This window comes from Lotus japonicus, chromosome 3, assembly GCF_012489685.1.
Source record: "Lotus japonicus ecotype B-129 chromosome 3, LjGifu_v1.2".
In the NCBI taxonomy this organism is placed as follows: domain Eukaryota; kingdom Viridiplantae; phylum Streptophyta; class Magnoliopsida; order Fabales; family Fabaceae; genus Lotus; species Lotus japonicus.
In genome coordinates this window covers 13,910,948-13,931,872 of record NC_080043.1, presented here as the reverse complement: position 1 = coordinate 13,931,872, position 20,925 = coordinate 13,910,948, and the positions used below count along the sequence as shown (strand labels likewise).

Here is a 20,925-nt window from a genome sequence, read left to right as displayed (position 1 = left end):
GTCAAACTAGATACATTGGGCGATCGTGCATTATTCTATTCATCACAGGCATCATGTTATGCATTGAGAAATCCAACCAATCCAGAATGTGCAGTGTATTCATGGAGTAATGAACAGCAACTTAACTATGCTCCTGGTCCTAAAGAAAAATCCAAACTCTATTGGGTGGATTGGTGTTTTCGACATCTAAGGGACGAGGTCGATTATTCTTTGGTTGAGTCACCTGGTTAATTATTGGGCGGCACGATGACTTAGACCATTTTCTTGTTCTTGGACAAACGATATTGGTAAAAATAAGGGAATTGAGATTAGATTGGCTGGTTCTTTGCTACTTACGTATAATGGTGGGAATTAGTAATGTTGGCCCGAATAAAGAACAATAATTCTCGAATTGAATTGACTAGGTATTAAAATATTAGTCTTAGCAACTGAGATCGAAAAGATTTGTTTGATTAAGGTATTAGCAAGTGAAGGTAAATGCTACATCACAATAGAAAAGCATGTAATAGCTCATATAGGAGTTTGTTTGTGAGAAGCATAATTAAATTATGTGAAACTAAGCCCCGATTACTTTTTTTTTTCCTAAAAGTGTTTCTAACATCTTCTTTACCGCTTTTGTTCCAAGTTTGCCGATACAAACAACCTTTCAATATATATTTTCTTTTTACTTCCGAATCGTGAGATTTGAGTGTGAATCCATAAACAAATTATGTCTGTGATTCGATAATCTTTTATATTACTTCAGACAATTAGTACACTTGCAGAATTGTTATCAAATTTATAAGATTCTAACAGTTTAGGGTTCAATTACGAAAAAATAAAGATGAGTTAAATATTAAATTAATATAAGAGGAAAGCATAACATTCAATGAAGAACAGCATCAAAATAAACATCAACTATCCCTTAAAACCAATTCAAGTTCAACCGCATCCATAATGTACCAAAATACCATTGTCTTCATAAGTCATAACCCACCTTGTGAGTAGTACCAAGCGTTTCTAGTAATACTAACCAGTCCCATAACCAAGCACGGTATCCAAGTCTCTCTCTTCATAGCCTTCTTCTTCCTTGGCCAAGTTATTTCTGGCTAACTCAAGTCCAAGCTGGAAGAACTTCCTTTTAACTCTTAGGCACCTCGTTTCCCGGTAGAAAGCCTTCACTTTATCTTTCAGCTTTCTAACCTTATTAGCCTTGTCAAAATAACTCTTCATTTCGAAGGCATGCTGAACATGAGGTTCAAGCCAAGTTAAACCAAATCCAGAGGACTCAACAAGCTCCTCCCATAAACTTAGAAGGTGCTGGCAAGAAGCTCCAGTCATGTCTTTTGGTTTAGTGGGCTTGAGGAAATGCAGAACTTGGCCTAAAGTTGTGAACGCCCATTGCTTGAACATATCACTTCTCTTCTGCTGGCATTCGATCAACGCGGGATGCCAAGTGCAAACCTCATCCAGTGATGGTAAATAAACTTTATCTATCTTCGCCAAACCCCTAAAATCAACGAGTTCACCAATATGTTTAGGGGGAACTTCCTCAGGTTGAGGATCAGCAGTGCATACCTGTCATTAGAATTAGAATTATACACAAAGGACGGAACTAGAAAAATTAAAATTGAGTTCAGGGGCGGACATTTAACTAGGGTGATAAACAAAATCAACAAGGCTAATGCAATATAAAAAAATTTAAGAGAGGCAATTTCAACACTTAAATACTATTCTCATAAATATCATTTTCTCTTGGGGAGCACAGCGTAGTTCGGTCCCTTGACACATGAGAGGTTAATAGCGAGGGCATGTGCTACATTTTCTCAGACACAAATACAAAGAAGGTTCTTGGAAGTTGGCATGAATTTATCAACTCAACTTTGTCCTATGTTTTCTTTAAAAAAAGGGGGAAATTAACACAAATTGCTTAATATGAAGAAGCATAACACCGTGCAAAGCACTAAAATTTCATATTGAAGCTGAGAAAACAAGACCACCATTTCATATGATCATATTCATCAACATGCAACCAACATGGAGAACCGTTGGAGAAAAGAAAGGACATCAAAAGCAGCTAAAATAATAGTGAATAAGATTACTGATTTCCAACTTAATATAAACAAGTGTACTTGAAGAAAGAAACATGAGGGGCAAAGAGACATACTTCAGAAGTAAATATAAAACAACTATCCAGCAAGCCATGGTTACTCTTCCCCTCTCACAACAAACCACTCCATTCATTTCTTACAAAAGGATTTAGCTCTTCCATGTAAATTAGTCATATAGAAGGTAAGGTAAGTCCTTACAAGTTCTAACTGTTAATTGAAAAATAAATAACTATATTAAAATAAAATAACACTAATTTATCATAGATGTGCAAGCTTATGATCACAATCTCAACCCGTTGATTTCTCAATTAACAGTTGTGATGACTTCCTCACTTTAGAGGAGTCAGGTCCCTTAAAAGAACAGTCCATTCATTAATACATCCTTTGTGAGGGAAACTCACTAACAACATCCTTTTGGAATATGATATTTGGGTTGATTGCGAACAATCACATTTCCTAGCAATCACCTCATAACTAAATCCTTAATTAGATGACAACTACTCACTCCTTATATTTACTTCCCCATAAAAATGGCACTATCAGACTATGCTAATAACAGGTAGAAGACTCTCAGCATTTGGCCTAGTTTTATTAAATGGTTTTTCAAATTTATGGTGGTCTTGTCTTAACTTTGATTTTGATATGAAGCGTACAAAAGTTAGAGTTCACGTGCTCAAGTTTCAGAGCTTTCACCAAATATATTTTCAACTATCAGGTTAATTATGCAATATTTATTATACTAGAATGTTTAAAAGACAATGGTGTTTCATGCCAGAAGCTGATGGGTCTAGTGGAGGTTTTGGGGTAGTTTATTCATCTCGTGGTTCTGACTTCTGTTTTGGTTCGTCGTTTTTTCTTGGCGTTGTATCATCTGGTTCCTGCGCTCTTTTGCGTTGTTTCATCATTTTCCTGATGTTTGCATTTTATGTCGCCGTTGTATTATATCCCTTGTCGAGAAGATTTGTTTCTCGACTCATTGAATTCAATGAAATTTTGTTTTCGAAAAAGAAAAGACAAGAATAGATATAGGTGGGGTCACTAAAACATGATAGTTGTATTTCAAAACCATATTGTGATAACCTAATTTATGTAAAGCACTTCTAGCAGGGGCAGCAGGTGGTGCACATGGAGAAATTTTTCCCATTTAAACAAGGAAAATGGTAAATTAATCAATATGTAGCTTACCTGGTCCAACGCATAAACAATTCTAGGATCATTAACATTATGCTCTAAACCAAGAGTCTGGTCCCAGGAACTTACATCTTTCCTCTGAAGAGTAAAGTGAAGCCCAACCTTAGTTTACAACAAAGAAAATAATATAAAGTTGAGAAATTGTAGGTCAGCAACCTTTGAGTTATAGATACCTGGAACCGACTAGATAAAACATCAGAATCTTGAAGATAGTTTGGATCATCCAGCGAGAGAAATGCAAACTTCCACTGAGATATCAAAGAGTAAATTTCTCTGCATATATCAAATATTGTCCAGAAAATCTAAGCATAGATAAGAGTGAAATGCACCTTGTCAAAATCCTTAGCCGGAACATGCAATTTACTCTGGATCTTCACCTTCACCTTAGCTAAAGTCTCTCCTTCATGGATGACCAGCATAAATGGTTCACCAAAACGTTTAATTTTCTATTATAAGAAATAACAGAAATGTTAATTTGATGTATGATATTTATTAAAAAAAATTAAAAAGTTTTGGGGAAATTCAGCCAATTAGCTAATTTGTCAAATTGAAATACCATCTGATTATGATTCTTAGGCCCAGTTTCCCTGAAGAAATGACTCACAGGAATCAATATATCAGAGGGACCAAGACTTTTCTCATCTGGAATCTGAGACACAGGTAAGAAATGTCCATTAGTTTAAATGCACAAAAAAAAAAACAAGTATAAACACAGACTCATAACTTGCCTCTACTACACGCAATGTGTGATGACTACTTATGTCCCCAATTTTCTCATCATATGAATAGGTCTGCATGGAATCGATTAACAGTTTCACAATAAAAATCAATATCCCTTTCAGCATAAAAATGATAGTTGGAGAACAAAAAAGTTCCCAAGCTTATTAAAATAGACTAATTACCATAATGGGATTTAGATTCAACATAAATTGTTACTACCTTGTAAATCTTGTGATCTAAAACTTGAAGTAGTTTCAGATTTGCATCAGGAGAAGACAGCTGTAACTGTTTCGTGAAAGACCAAATCAAAGATTGGAATTATGAAAAAGTATTCAAATACTTAGCGGGTAAAAACTCCCCATAAAAAAATAGCATGTCTCGGCCAAAGGCCTACCAGAATGAACTCAAGTAAATAAACTCACTAACAGAATTGCCACCAATCATTCACTGATATCCGGACACCTCTCGCTTATAATGTCAAAAAAAATTTAAAATAAACTTCATCTAAAATAACATTAAGGAATATAAGCATACCACAAAACCTCTCAATCTATTCCCAGAAATACCATGTATAAAAATGTAAATAAACCAATACGTATAAAACTTCCAAAAGCTCACTTCTTATCAGAAACTTTCTCCTGCGACCAACAACTTTAATATATAAAACATAACACTAATTTAAAAGCATATACAGGAATCACCTGTAATAAATAGTAGTAATTTATTTGTTAGTTAAAATAGTTACCTTGTTTTTTAGCTGACTTATCATATCCATCACAGTACTATGATTAGGCATTCTGATTAAGTAAGATAGAACCTGAAAACATTTTAATTCAGAAAACTCAAAACGGCAAGAAGAAGGAAACTGTAAATTGAAGTTAGGAGAGATCAAAACTATAAACCCCATACACACCTCATTCTTCGTAGAATAATAGAAAGCAACTCTGAGACATTTTAGATCTTGCAATTGTGGCAAGGGGATGTCCAAAACCTCATAGTACATAATAACTGATGTCTGCCGAAGTAAAGTAATATTATTCAATACTTAATTCCACCCAACATGAACAAAGAGATTGTCTCAAGGTTAACAAGTTAAAGATACCTGATTACAATTGACTAGCATGTCCAACAAATTTTTTACACCTCGATATCTAATTGGATCTGGGTTAGGTTGTCGAGAAAAGCAATTATGAGATGTGAGCCTGATTTTGGATGGGTCATCCAGACCAATATGACGAGCCAATCTTTTGACAATGTCATCATAACCATTGGCTTTTGACCTGAATTATAGAAGAAAATAACTATTAGTCTTTGACATGTACCTACTGTATATATGTTCGATTTATATCAAAAAATGGAAGTGCTTACAGCTCCAAATAAAAACCTTCGTCATTTGGTCTCTCCAAAGATCGAAAACAAACAACCTGTATACCATCATACTGTTTTACATTGATCTCAATTGTATATGTTAAACAGATACAGGAATAGAAACAAGCAATTTTTCATTCTTTTGTTTAGTGGATGGACCTGACGATTATGCATATGCTCCAAAAATGAAGGTATGTTAGGTAATAGGCAGTCCGTATCACTATCATGTGCAGATCTCTGAAAACATAAAATGTCCCCATTTTCTAGCTGCAAAATAAAGAACAAAACAACATTTTTTTCAGATTCCATTGTTTTTCAGCTTACATCTGTTTGAATAGAGATCACTTAAATGATGACAGCTTATCAACCTGCTCACATAACACAAGAGGCATAAATCTTATTTCCTGAAATTCGAAAAATAGCATACCAAAATTCAAATGAGTTGAGAGTTGAGACTGACATTCGATACTGTGATGCTTTAACTTCATTTTATAATCTATGATATTAACCAGACAAATAAATATCGATATGGCACAAACCTCATACAGTTCTATCTCCTCATCACAGGAGAATGGGAACCCAACCATTTGGTTAAGTTTTTCTATTATTGTCAAAGGTTTAGCAGTTAGCTCCACAACCAGCCTACCAGCATATCTTGTAAGGAGTAAAATTAAAGATGTAATTTCACTTACACATCTAAAGTTCCATAAATATAAAATAAATTGCTAATAACTCATTTATACCTCAATTCTTCTTTCATAGGATCATAAAGCTTGATGAACAAAAGAATATTTTCATTACCATTGAATGTTGGATGTAGATCCTACAAGATTAAAGATAGAAGTATCATTGCGGCTGAACTACAAACAAACATGTCAATTAATTCATAAGAAATAGCTCATGTAGTAACATAGGCATTACCAACTGAAACTCTACTTCCAAGAACAACTTCAATTCTCCGTCATGCCTATTCTTCAATTTCTCAACCTATACAAGTCCCATCCACCGGGCCAAGAAGAATAGAAGTCAATGGCTTGCATGAATAAAACCTACATACAATGTTAAACAGAATCCCTAGAAAACATCTTGAACATTGCTTGTGTTGGCCTATTAAATAATGAGATGGTTGTTAGATATTAGATTCAAAATCCAAAAAGTATAGTAATTGAGACCATAGATGAGTAGAACCTCTGGGTTAGTTTTTACTTTAGTTAATGACAGTTGATCAGTTAGGAGCCTCTAACTGAACGGGTTAATAGTATGATGCATGGGTACTTTATTTTGGGTGTCGTACACATACAAGGCATGTACCCGGTACTGGTACTTGTAAGTTGTAAATACATACCAGGTATGTTCCGAAATAACATTTTCGGGTACTGCTTGGGTACTTATCAACCAAAACTAATTCTTTTATCAGCTTTTGTTCCTTTTAGGTATACAAAAATGAAACCCCTACTTGGATCACGCATATAAAAACCTTATACTCTACCCATGTCATCAATTTGCTTCAATCCACAATCTCATTCTTTCCTGGTCTATGCTCGCTGGCATTGGTTGATAAATTCACATTTTCTTTCTTGTATCATGCACAAATATCAATTTCTCCTATATGCTTAGGTTTGACACCAAAGTATATTTTAATTTTTTATTGTAATGAACTTTTGCTAACTTGATGAAAATATAATCTCTATATATACGTGTAATATATATATATATATATATATATATATATTAAAAAATTCAGAATACTCGATGCAACTTAGATTTTAATACCAAGGAACAAAGAGGGGGGTTCGGCTCCTCTAAGGTTAATACCAAGAAAATTAATGGTTCATATCCCTTGCACTTGTATAATAAATCCAAATTTTTTAAAAATATTCTCCCTTGAGTCTGTCAATTACGACTGGGATGTCTTAGTATTTTAATAACAGATGCAACAAGGAGGAGAGGCTGTACTACTGTAAGAAGGAACAACAATGGCTTTCCTAGGTCAATGGCTTTCAAATTAGGTGTGAACCAAATCTGCTAATATGAGAACTAATGGTTGTTGTGGCAGTACAAAAGGAGAGGCATCAGTTAAGCAGGAGAAATTTTATCATTTATACAGACTATAGAAGTCTTCAATTCCTAACTTACCAACAATAAATGAGTTAAGAACAATTTAAATAAACCTCTGTTGATAAGATTTGATTTTAATAACGAGTAGAACATGCATAGGAGATATAATGGTGCACTCTCCTGGAAGATGATCCATGCTTCTATCTCCTTGACTCTCTTCTCATATATGGACGGCAGGGTAGACAAAATTCAAGCTGATGATGGAACACACATATTTGGATTCACTTTTAACCCTCTCAAAATCTCTTCTCCCCTCACAAAAGCTACTCCCAGTAGCTTCTCTCAACTTCTCCCTCAAACGGGGAAACTGTCCAAGTTTCCAGACACGCTTAGTGAACGTTTGGTATATGGACTGAGAGTGGCATGTGACAAAATCGAGTGAAAGTGAAGCAACAAATAGTAGCTTATGCACAATTGCACGTGATTATGAATGAGAGAACTCATAACCTAAGTTGTCAACCCCGGCTCCTAGGTTCCCATCCCAGCCATGTCCTTGAACGAATTTTCCCATCCCATCCCAGTTCACTGTCCCGGCCATCCCGGCCAAAATCCCAGCCATCCCGGCAAGATGGTGAAGGCCACAGTTTTCCAAAAATGGAACTCAAATGTAAACGTTGGGGGTTTTTATTTAGGGGTATTTCTGAGTTATCACAATGAAAAAATCCTAGCACTTTGATTTGTTCAATCTTTCCCTCTCTTCGACCCTCTTCTCATTTGTTCTATCCTGTATTTATCATTGATTTAGTATGTATATATATATGGTGTATATTATACAAACTATAGACAAAAATACATTCTCCCGGCCATCCCGCTTTCTGGGATCCCGTTATCCCAGTTTTGAGGCTGGCGGCGACGAGCTGAGAACTGGGATTGAATACATAGCTCATAACCAACCACATTGTTAATCCTATTTCTTATCCAATGCAGCAGCGGCACGGGAAACAAATTTTTATAAAAAGGAAAATTGGTACTACTCCTACCTAAGAATTCTTTTAGAGTCCCTTGATTTTGTCAAGAGTTGCATGTAGCTGGAATAGAAGGGATGAAATGATATACCCAATCCCAACATTTTAAGGCAGCATGTGAAATGTGACACAGCTCAATGAAACATATCATAAACTTTACCATCTGTTGGGTCACTACAAAGTTTACTAGTGCCTACACGGGCCTGACCAATCATTTGGAAGGATTGTAATGAGGGTCCTCATAAATCGAATGGGAAAGACACATTATTAATGGTGGTTCTTAGAAGCCTTTGGTTTTCCTTACAACAAAACATTAGCATTTTTTTATTTCCCATAATTTCATGTGAGAAAACAATTGATCAATTCCAATAAAAACAGCGCTGTACAAGGGAACAATTGTATAAAAAAGAAGAGTGAATTTTTTACATGGTTATTTTCCTCCTCTTCTGTCAATGGCTGATATGGACGGATTGTACCGTTTTCACGCTTTTCCCAAGTCCAAAATCTTACGCGTTGAACTGGGAATCCAAACTCATTGGCAACCACCACCTATTAATCACCTCAGATAAAATTTAAAAGAGAGCATCATAAAAACACAAAAATGCAGAACTAATATGGAAATTCTTAATCATGAAGTTGACAAAAAGTTGTGAGACTAATTTGTACTATTCAGTTTGTTAATAAAGTAATTGCTGATAAAGCATTTTCTAATGCTGCAGTCTTCTTTGTAATAAGTCAAGTGCATGTTAAAATTAGTAAAAAGAAAACTTTGGCAGGAATACAGAAATTTCTCACAATCAATGCTGAATTGTGATACCAATGCAGACATAAATGATTTTGAGCATAAAATTACCTTGAAAAGATTGAAGGGCGTCTGACTTTGAACATGGAAACTGAAAACTTTGCTAAAATCCACAAGGTCAAAATATATACATTTTCCTATTTGCTCCATGAGGTCTTTATCTTGAACTACCTAAAACAATAAAGGCAGCTGCATCAGTCATAAGTAGCTTAGATTACTTGTCATATAGCTGGAGAAAAGGGAATCACGGAGAAATTCAATGATTAATCTTGTCAAGAAATTTCAATGGAAAGTTGTTCCAGGACTGACACACTGGGATGGGGGTCATGTACACAATCAGCAGCAGAGATAAATAAATACATGACCTTTACAGAAGTGAAAGAGTCAACTTTTTCTGGCCCAAACTTGTCAAAGACAAAAGCTTCAGCTTCAACAATACAAGTATCCTTAAGAAGATAACCATTATTGGGATCAAAGAGCTCATTCAGAGGTAAAAATGCCGTGAAACCCCGGTAACTCGCCTTTGCACAGTACAGGTAACGCTATTGTACCCAGCAAGAAAACGAATGCGCGAACCATTGTTCCAAAGATCGCGCAGCTCAATCCCTTGCTTGTTCGCTTCGCATAGGCTACACAAGCGGGTAACTAATCCAAAGTAAATTGATGCTAAAAGTTTTCACTTGACTTGCACTTTACATATCCCATTAATATCAACTGGAATTTGTAATGAAAATAGGAAATTAAATAAGGTAAGGGAACAAGAAATCAGTTTAGGCCAAATAAAAGTAAACTACTTTTTTCCATATTTAACTAAAAATAAAGTAACTTTTCCTTCCAGAAAATAATTGGGGAAATCACTTATTTTAAAGGAGGGGGGGGGGGTGGACTCTCTTGCATTTTCCCATGAACAAAATTGATTACTTAGTTTAGCTGAGTTGCAAGACTTGCAATGTAAATTATGCAAACACTCAAAAATAATAAAGTCATAGCCTTCTACAATTGATTCTAAAGCCAAAATTAAGGAGAGAGTTTGGATGATGATTTTGAGCAAATAGAAGCTAATCCAAACATGCTATTAAAACAAGGAAGTAGCAAACCTTTCTTGATTGTGTTGTTGCCATGAACTTGATCTATCAAAGACAAGCTGAAGCTTACATCTCTACTCCACCCGAATGGATAATCTGAAGAACCCGGAACATCCAAATACAGAGACAGATTGTTCTTGCCATTCTCCTTGGTGCATAGTGCAAGACGCCTGTTAAAGTCCTAGAGTGTAAACCATTTGAAAGTCCCCAAAAACAGGATGCAAAAACAATGAAAAAAACTATATTGAAAACGAAGGCATTGCTTAAATACCATATATATCCGCCAAGTAAGAAATAATCAGAGTATAAATTGTCCATCTTCAGCTTATTAGTAAATTCCTTAATTGTCCATGTGAACTTCTGACGTGTGAGTCCATTCTCTAGCTGATTCTCCATTGTCTATAGAGCTGCTAAATCAGCAACATATTATGAGGATAATACATAGATGATCGAATACAAAGTACACGAAGCCGAAGGCTTTGAGGGGAAGGGAAATGGAGGGCTCTTCCCTTGTGTGGAAGCTTAAAATTCCACCAAAACCCTCAAAAACTCCACAAAATAACTAGAGGAGGGTTTTGGAGGGTTTTCAAAAATTCCTCAAACCCTTAAAAACTCTCAAATAAGGGGACAATTTCTCATAAGACTCCTCTTTCCCTTCCATCCCCTTCAAACTTGCAAACAAATTATAAGGGTTTAACCTAACATGCACCATTGTAGTAAGAGCACAGGGCAAAGGATTAAATACCTTGTAAAAGTAGAAAGGCACACACACTAGCTTTGAAGTAGTAGAGTTTCAGTGCTACTGAACGAATCAATACTTACATATAAAAATGAACCTGATGGTGGTAACGATATCGTCAACTCGTGAGGGAAGATGAAAGGGTAGCCAGCGTTAAATACCTTGGAAGTGAGCGGAGTTAAGAGAAAGAAAACTTAGAGGGCAAGTCAATTAGAAAAGGGTAAAAAAAAGGGATATAGTAGGGATGGCACCCGAACAGGGTAGGGATGGAAGTAGGTCAGGCTGCCGACATGGCTTATGGCATAGCCTACATCAGACTCGGGTCAGACCAAATTAATTAATAGATAAGGTCAACCCTCTTTAGAAAGTTTTGTAAGCCTAACTGGCCGGCCTATTTAAATAAATATAAATTTATTTTAATATTTTTACATTGTATTTCTTTCTTTCTTTAAAAGATGTACCAAAACATTGTATTTCTATTATAATATCTAAAAATTATATACTAATTGACTTATATTTATATAAAGCATGTTAGACTATATAATTATTTAATCATATAAATGTTTATGTATAAAGACTGATGACCTATTTATTTTGATTTAGACATAACGATATTATTATATACTTTTTCTCGTCAGTTGTAAGTATGTCGACATGTTTATAAATACTAGTTTTTTTAGTATACTTGAATGTAATATGATAAAACAGACCATTAAATAGACTATCAGGTCAGGTCAGACTTTCAACAGATCAAGGCTCGAGCCAAAAAAAAATGTCTATGACAGATAACAGGTCAGACTCGGGCCTTGAATTTTTTAAATAGGGCGGTCAGACCTATTTAAGCAAAGCCTATTTCCACCTCTGGTGGAAGGGCCTCCTCACATCGGTCTTATGTCCTCGTTCCTCATCTCTTCACGAGATCCCGAACATGTCACTATATATATATATATATATTTTTTGTTGATAATTTGGTATATAGTATATATAAAGTTTGTGCAATAAATTTAAAAACCACGCAACAACATCAAATTCAATATAAATATATTATAAAATTCGAATAACATTAAATAAAATTACAAAATAAATAATTTAAAATGTTAATTACAGCATTCAACTCATCCAAAAAGTGAAGTCTCGTAATTCAATATTTGTAAGTTCATTTTTACTTATAAATACGGGCAATGAATCTGTAGGACAAGGAAAGTGATCCTTGTCCTTAAAATTATGATAGGGGGGATTTCATCCTCGTCCCCATCACCACGGGGAAAAATCCCCAAAATCAGGCCCCAAACGGGGCAATCCCACTAGGATCCCCATCTTCAGGTGGAAGTTATCATCCCTAGGGCACAATATAATTGTGTAACCTTTCAGGGTGGAAATGTGATCATAAAATGCAAACAAATAGAAAGAGAAAAATGCAAATTAGATTTTTTTTAATCACATGTATCATATTCGATCTCGGTGTAGGCCTTCGTAAGAATACGTCTCTTAAGTATCAAACTCTCAATCCTCAAGAGTTTATATGACTACTTCAACCACCGCGACCAACATCTATTACATAATTCACGACATTTAAAAGTATGTATTTAGCCCCTTAAATTTATTAGTGTGTAAATTAATTTTTCTATTAATAATTTTATTAGATTTTAGTGAAATTTGTTAGCTGCTCAGGTTGAATTCTTAAATTACTTATGTTAGTGAAATTGGTTAAATCTGCTCTAACCTCCCAAAATTGCATGAACAAAAAATATGCAGTTAAATCTGGTCTCTAACCTCCCTCAGTATACATTATCCTTAGTGGACCTGACTCCATATAAACCAGACCTAAGTATTAAGTGAAAAAGTAAAAGTAAGATAATCCTTGGTTCCTGACACATTATTTGGGATTCTTGAATTGAGCATGTCCTTTTGCATTTCCTTCAAATAATAATTGTCACTATTTTTTCAAGAATAATGTAACAAATGCAGATCATGAAGAAACTAATGGTGTGGAGCTGGACTCTGGTGCCCTAATATTCACTGGCCGTAAACATGGTGGACAATAAGCATTGATTGCACTGTCATAGTGGAACTCCAAGAGATCACTCTTTTCATCAAGTTCATCATTTTCAGCAGCATCCTAACAACAAAATGGAAAACAACTTCAGTAAAAACTAGCAAGTTACTACATAAATGGTAACACATGTGAACATTAAGACAAGCAATGATAAATTTTAAGACTCTTAATTCAGAACCAAGAGATTATTATTATCCTATACCATATATAACATATATCCCTCGGTAAAATTGTTCGCAGTCTAGTGTACCTTGAGAGAATAATGGTGAAAGGAAGGGAGAAAACGCATCTTGCAGTACTCATTAAACATTAATGTGAATATAAGTAATGGAATGGTTGATATAGAAGCAGCTGGTTTTGCCTTCAGCCCAAATAAACCAATCATGGTAATCTGCATGAGAATAATTGCAAGGAGAATGTAGTGATGAATGTACGGCCAATATTGTCCACATGTTTCGTAAGTAGTTTCATACACGTCTTGAATCTGCATAGTCAAGTTTTATACTGCTTAAGCCAACACTTTATAGAAGACAGAAACAGGAAAAAGAAACATTGTGAGCGTCTGTGTGTCTTGGAGAACCAACTATTGTGAGGAAATAGATTAATTTAGCACGTAACATGAACCAACTATCCTAAAAGCTTAAGTTATTGGGTGAAGAAACATGAAAAATTTTATTATACAAATGAATTGTTTTATATGAGCACGGAAAAATATAACCGTACATGGAATCATATAATGATGAATCTGTTACAAAGCATGTCTTTTTGTGCGCATAAGTCTCTGTATATTATATCAAATAACAGATAAATGAGTGTTTGAAAGATACTGATCTCACCTGGTTAATCATGACAACATATCCAAGACAGAAGTAAATGATAAGAAATGGGAGTAACAATGGCGCTACTACTGCATACACTGTCCCAATTAGCACTGAGAGAGAGACAAAAGGGATAATTCTGAAGTAAGGCAATGAATACAGATAAGGACTTCTCTCTCGTGTACATCCCGGAGTACACGACATTAGAATATCCCAAAGTAGTAAGCCAGGCTGAAGAATTTCGAAAGAAAACCCTGATAGACCATCTGTCAAGATGTATGTCACAAAGAAATCTGCCTGGAACAATGTACAGAAGAAGTCCCACTTATTAGCAGACTACTTAAAATTCAATAATTAGCATAGTAGGCCAATTGATTAAAGGATACATGAAATAATTATTGAAAGTGTGCCTCAGCCATTGATGGAAACCGCTTTAAAGCTTCAAATTGTTCAAAATACATTATGAAAGGAAGAAATGATATGAAGACACAAATTGAAAGAATATTACATGAAGTCATGAACAACAGAAATGGAAAAAACTTACTTGGGCAGAGACCGCTCTGGCAAGATGACTGGGAATATTTTTAGGATGGCTAATAAATTGTTCAATAAAATCAAGAAGGGATCCTGATAAAACACTCAAGAAGAATACATTTCCAATCAGAAAGTAGAAAACCATGTTGCAAGCCTTGATCTCCTCCTTACTTCTTGCAATACATCCCGCAACTTTAGCCATAGCGTACATTGCAAATGGCACAACGTATATAAATCCTTTCAGTACAACACTTGGAAGGTATCCTGTCACTATAGAGCTTAATCCTGGTCTAAAGAATGTTTTATGTCAGAAAAAGATCAAGAAACAAATACTCTATCGTCTACATTAGGAACTAATCAATGAATAACCAAGAATATAAGATGTGAAAGGAAAATAATTAGATGCATGCTTCTGCACAAAATCTTTTCGATTTTTGTAATGACAAAATCTCTCTTTCTATCATATGATCCACACTAATTTACCTTTATTTTAATTCATTCTGAATGTTCAGGAATTTCCTTTTAAATAATTTTACATAGAAAAATGCAACACAGATGGAAAACATTAAAAAGTTCATCTAGAATTGTCAGGATTGACAGATGCTTGTTAGATAAATAGAAGTGATGGGGATATTTCCATCCAATAATCATTTAAAATGTCAACTCATTCTGTCAAAGTATTTTGCCTGTCTAAATATGCTTCCTCTTATTGATAGTGATATTTCTATTTATTTGGCCAGACAAATCATGAGATAACCTGTGAAAGAAGAAATCCGAAGCAGAAATGCAAGGCAAGTAATTGAATACCTATATTGATGCACTAGAAAAAGAGAGAGAAGGAGATGTTTAAGTGATTTTTCTTAGTTATCTTATCTTAATGATATGCTGGCATCAATATAAGCTAAATGGAGCCCAATTAAAGATTCCTACTGTGATGTATTGGTGAGAGAGAATGCATGTGACATATAAAGCAATCTTCACTATATATCTTGCCAATTCATTAGGGAATTACTACAGTCATACCAGCAGTAAACTTCCCAAGAATTTGATTAACTACAAAATAACAAAATGTATGCAAGAGTTTGATTTTTAACCAAAAGGGAGTTAAAGTCTGAGCAAATATTTTCAAAAGGTCAATTATCAAAAGGCACTGGTGTCAGAATCTTACATCAACTGTATGGCCATGGCTGGAGGAAACCATTTCTTCAGTTTCTCATATTTGGCTATTCCTTGAACAGCAGTAACAGGAATGACAAAGAAAACTGTAAGCAGTGATGCTGCAATGAGAACACCAAGTTTATAAAGTGGCACTAGTCTGTAGGATACTTTCATATTTCTCCATGAAACATCCCTTGGTTCTGGGGCAAGTTCAGTGATCCAAAGAAGTGGATGTGACTGCTGTTGCAACTGAGCTGCTACTGCAGCACCCGAACGGGACTTGAATGTTACAAAAGCAACAGGCAACTCCTAATACATAAGACAAGTTCTATTTTCTGAATGCTTTTCTAAAGGGAGAAAGGAATGCTTGATTAAATAATCTATTATTTTTAAATAAAAAGCATCATTCCTTCATAGAGATACATGTACTTTTTCATACCTACAGATAAACTCATTCACCATTTCAGATAAGTAATGACTTTCCATTATTGATTACAAGCACTGAGCAATCAAGATGCATCTTAAAACAGAGAAAATAAACTTTATTCAAGACAATTAAAAATTAAGAGAAAACTATAACTTGTAACTCATCTAACTTTTCATATAGACAAAAAAGAAGTTCTATTTTACATTACCAGAACAGGAGTTGAAAACTCACAAGCATATTAGCACTATCTGATGGATGTGCTTTTACATGAGAAACCTACTCCTAAAAGAATTCAAGCAATGATTAAACATTCAACGTTTACCTTTTTCTTGAGCATATCTTTGCACTGTAACTGGTGAATCTTGTGACAAAGTGCGTGAAACTTTTCCTCAAGCAAAGCTACTTTTGAAGTCTCTTGTTGTGACCAATCCAAGAGTGACAACTTATTCTTACGTTTCTTGGCCGTGGGAGTCTCTCTCAAGTCTCCTATTTTTCTTGCAAGAGACTTTGTCTGGTTCTACATATAACAACATTTGTGAGAAGATCCATTACCATTATAGAAACTCAACCTAATTTTATCTTCCTTGATGCTCTAACAAATGCAAAATACTTGGTTTTTCTTCAATGACTGAATAAAAGCATGAAATTTTTTTCCATTACTCCAATGAAATGCTCTATCAAATTTAAAAGAGTATGTACTTATGGACAATTACTCCACTTTACACTGTATAAATATATCTTGTTGAGGACACTGGGGAGCCCATAAAGTGGGAGACCTACACCAATGGATCAAAGCAGCAAGCTGCAAAGTGAACGTGCCACTACATCTTCACCCAAAACTTAAGGCATTGGGTATATGGGTCTGTTCTCTATTAGATCTTCATCTAGGTCACTCTTTACCAATATGCACTCCTCAAAAGCTCACTTCAATTCTCTACCAATCTACCCCCAATTGTGAGTCAACTCCAAATACATAAAAGCCAAACCATTGACTCTGATATCACTTGTCGGGGAGACAGCGAGAGCCCATAAAGTTGTGGGGCGTGGGCTGCACCAATGAGCCAAAACAGTGAGCTACAAAGTGAACCTCACACCAAATCTTCACCCAAAACCTTAAAGATTGGGCATTTGGGCTTTCTCTCTTATATTATTTTCATCTAGCTCATTCTTAACTATATAGGACTCTGAACTCACTCTTTCCCTTCCAATGCACATAGGCATATTTTGGGGTACAATGTTATTTCAAAAAGGAGTTGGGATTGTCACTTAAAAAATTCTTGAAATTTTCAACTCAGATACAACCAGTAAAGCAATCTTTATTATCCAAAACAAAGTCTCATGAATTATATTTATAGAATACTGAGTTGGGATATAAGATCATCTCAAACAAATATCGTAAACAAAATCATCACTAATGTTATAGATTAGCTTGCAGAAAACCAATGACAAATTTCCATTATGCAGCATAAACACCATGAGTGAGAATTTTAAATTGTAAATTGTAATAGGGCATATCTTACCACTAACACCTCAAGATCTTCAGTGCCATACACCATTTGATAGGAATAGAAAGTGTTTGGATAGTATTTACTGAAGAAATGATCAACACAACAGTCGAGAGCCTTATGTTCAATGCATACTGGAATTTCCCGAACTATAATAGTAAATTGATCAGGTCTATTCCTTAAATTTTGAAGTTGCTGAATCCTTAGAATCAAAATTTCTTCATATTCCTGGAGATGAAATTTGCATTAAAACATTAGTATAAATAATAACATAAATAATAAATTTAAATTTAACACAGCTATTCCAATACTCTAAAGTCACAAGCACATCTATGTCAGCAAAATTGTTAGAAAAATGTAAATAAGATTTGCAAGACATTTTTTTTCATGAAAAATGCTAATATATGACAAACTGAGAACTTCACCTTATACAGCAGGTACATCCCGTATAAAGATAGGAAACACAAGCATGCAAAATGTACCCAAAGCCTGTTAGAAAATCACAAAATCAGTATAAGCCAAAATAATAGTTGGGCTTACTATAACAAGATCAGAGTAACATCTTTCGGTTAATCATACAAAATTGAAAATACAGGTTCATAACAGGCTAGGATTGTATATTTAACATCCTCAGAGCTTGGGAATCTTCTTATCCCTAAAACTCTGTGGACATTCACCATGTAATGATTTGACTTAGATAGATAATTTTCTAAAGTTGAAGTTAGAAGGGAAAGTAGGAAGTTAACGTAAAGAGTAAAAATCACAAGAGGCATCAGAGTGGGTGAAAACTAAAACGAACATGTTGTACATCATAACAAAATGGACATATTTTCTCTGAAATCTTTTTTAAATTTTCAGCAGTGTTATTTTTCTCTATCAGCTTTGTTACGATTTGATCATAACAGATACATCAACCATAAAATTATTTTTGTGCTTGAAGGTATAGATTCAAAATTACTATATCCATGCCCCAAATTTGACTTGTAAGGTTACAGACAACAATAGGAGGAAAGGAAGAAACTAAAAGACTGCATACAATTCTAGCAAACAGCATATGACCGTATGTGAGTAATAACACCATTCAGATTAGACAAAAGAATCTCACCTTGAAGAACCTCTACTAACATTAGATATTGTAAAAGAATCCATTGTAAAGTATCTCTTGTTCTGAACCACTTCGGCATCATAATTAATCGGGACAAGTACCACCAACCCAACAAGAGAAGCCACTGCAAAAAACTTAATGCTGCAGACCAAATAAATAAATAAATAAGAATATTATAGTAAACCTAAGCAAAGTCCAGAATATTTCACATGGCTATTGCATGCAAAATTTACAGCATGGATGCAGAACATTGGATTAATGAACCTATTTTAAGAAAATTAAGGTAATTGTTATTCCATGTCATAGAGCTCTGACTCTTACATATAGTTTACTAATGATTCTGTGTTAATAAATAGCATAATGTTTATGCTATACTACATACTACTTATGTTTTAGCATTCTAGTAAGGATAAAATATATTTTCCACAACTCAATAGTCACTTTGGTCCTCGAAAGATATGAGGTCAGTTACCTTAGCGACTGAAAGAGGGAAACAAGTGAAATAACCCCCTAAAAGATGAAAAGCGGTCAATTTAGTTCCCAAAATCTGAAATTATGATCTATTTAGTCCTTAAAAGATATGACCATCAACGTTAGCTCTGGAAGCACGCACGCACCCACCTATAGTTGAGGGGTGAAACTAACTGACCTTAAATCTTCCATGACCAAAATCACTATACAATCTACTTTCCATCCTTTGTAAAGTTAATATAATGATTTTTTCATCTAACACATCCTCCACAAAAGACAATCTTGTTCGAGCTCATGATATCCACATCGGGCCAGCTCTCCCTGCAGAGTTTTTTTCCCATGCATAATAGTCACTCGAGACCTTACTTATAAAGGGGCAAGTATAACATTTGAACCAACCAACCTTACAAATATTTTTATTTTTTAGTAAAATCCCTATACTCTTTTTTTTGGTACAAAAATGGTAGAACGAAGACTACCGGGCAAGGCACCAGTGGCATGATGGGTAGAAAAATAAATCCTTATACACTGATAATACATTAGTACATTACTAATCCCTTACCATAAATATCAAAGCCTAATTCTTGTGGACACTCTCCACAATTTACTTTAAATCCCAATTAATCAGAATCAAGTTGAATAGACATCTTAAAGGGAACAAAAGATTCCTCATCTCTATTTTCTTTCATTTCACTACAAAACTAAAATCTTAGAAGCAGGAACCCAAGTTGCTCTGTTAGCCAATATGCATATTGATTATATCAAAACTTTGAAGCATTTTCTGCAACATTCAGGAGTGAAAATCAAACAGTGAAAGTAAATAACTGACCCGAATTTGAAGAGCCTGATGATAACAAGAGGGTCAAGGCCATGTTCTTGGAGAATCTCATTTTCAGTGACACGAAAAGCGCGAGAGATCCAAGAAACAGAAGGAAGGAAACGGTTAGAGGCAGAGGAGCGATCGAAAGGGATGTGGTGGCGGTGAGAGAGACGGTGAGCGTAGTAAATGGAAGCATTTGAAGGCTGCTTCTTCAGGATGGAGAAGAGAGTGAGAGTTATCAATGATAACCCTATGTTTATGGTAGCAGATGCTACAAGGCTATGAGGGTTCATCTTGAAATTCTGCAGATACAGTTACAGTTACAGAGCGTGTAGAGAAGCAGAGAGAGTGAGGAAGAAAGAGTGCAATGAGAAGCATTGTGAGAGAAGAAGAACAGGGGAATGACACCTGTGGAGGTACGTGGCAGAGGTTCATGTGAGGAGGACGTAACTGCCTGTGGCTGTATTTGCATGCTATTTCAGCCACCTTATTAACATGGATAATGTACCACATTACCAACAATGTTTTGCATAGTTGGTAGATAGCTGAGTTTCTTAAACATTTATGTCGGGATGTAAAAGAATAAGGATAACGTGAGGTTGTGAGGTTTTTAGTAGTTTGGGTTTAGGAACACTGCACACACCGTCACAAATTTTAGTCGCTTTCACTAGAAGAAACGATCATTTTAGCATTAAAAAGTAGTGTCAGCCCCAACGATGCTAATATTTGACAATTAATTAGGAATTATCGCTTTCACTATGCTGACACTAAGCATTAAAAATTATGATTTTGCTATTTGAAAAGTAGCGTCAGTCGGCTAAGCCCACTCTACAGGCCAAAAAACTGACTCTACGTCATTTGTGACTTTGTGTTGGCTCCAATTGCCGCTAATTATGAGTCATGATCAGATCGCATGGTCCAATGCGTAGCGTCAATTAGATCGATGTTAATGT

At 35.0% G+C, this 20,925-nt stretch overlaps 2 protein-coding genes across 7 annotated transcripts; both read right to left on the bottom strand.

Moving 5' to 3' along the window:
* Positions 1–807: 807 nt before the first annotated feature.
* LOC130749519 (ubiquitin C-terminal hydrolase 12-like) lies at positions 808–11,266 on the bottom strand. 5 transcript variants are annotated; one of them, XM_057602886.1, is made up of 21 exons: positions 11,085–11,266; positions 10,611–10,746; positions 10,352–10,509; positions 9,620–9,968; positions 9,306–9,425; positions 8,879–9,001; positions 6,291–6,356; positions 6,113–6,192; positions 5,738–6,023; positions 5,529–5,636; positions 5,370–5,425; positions 5,104–5,281; positions 4,915–5,016; positions 4,747–4,818; positions 4,221–4,286; positions 4,010–4,072; positions 3,838–3,930; positions 3,611–3,727; positions 3,455–3,529; positions 3,276–3,359; positions 808–1,557 (listed from the first exon to the last, which is right to left on the bottom strand). In XM_057602886.1, the coding sequence occupies exons 5-21, from the start codon at positions 9,402–9,404 to the stop codon at positions 1,009–1,011; spliced, it is 2,217 nt and encodes a 738-aa protein (XP_057458869.1). In that variant the 5' UTR covers positions 9,405–9,425; positions 9,620–9,968; positions 10,352–10,509; positions 10,611–10,746; positions 11,085–11,266; the 3' UTR covers positions 808–1,008. The 5 variants fall into 5 exon arrangements, with proteins under 5 accessions (XP_057458869.1, XP_057458870.1, XP_057458868.1 ...); XM_057602887.1 differs by lacking the exon at positions 9,620–9,968 and having other exon boundaries at positions 5,738–5,773; positions 5,909–6,023; XM_057602885.1 differs by lacking the exon at positions 9,620–9,968 and having other exon boundaries at positions 10,611–10,749.
* Positions 11,267–12,964: 1,698 nt separating this feature from the next.
* Positions 12,965–20,312, bottom strand: LOC130745189 (CSC1-like protein At3g54510). Of its 2 annotated transcripts, none has more exons than XM_057597341.1 (10): positions 19,982–20,312; positions 18,682–18,822; positions 18,002–18,065; positions 17,592–17,804; positions 16,394–16,582; positions 15,655–15,953; positions 14,497–14,776; positions 13,971–14,249; positions 13,385–13,618; positions 12,965–13,197 (listed from the first exon to the last, which is right to left on the bottom strand). In XM_057597341.1, the coding sequence occupies exons 1-10, from the start codon at positions 20,263–20,265 to the stop codon at positions 13,048–13,050; spliced, it is 2,133 nt and encodes a 710-aa protein (XP_057453324.1). In that variant the 5' UTR covers positions 20,266–20,312; the 3' UTR covers positions 12,965–13,047. The 2 variants fall into 2 exon arrangements, with proteins under 2 accessions (XP_057453324.1, XP_057453323.1); XM_057597340.1 differs by having other exon boundaries at positions 16,394–16,588; positions 19,982–20,310.
* Positions 20,313–20,925: the final 613 nt, after the last annotated feature.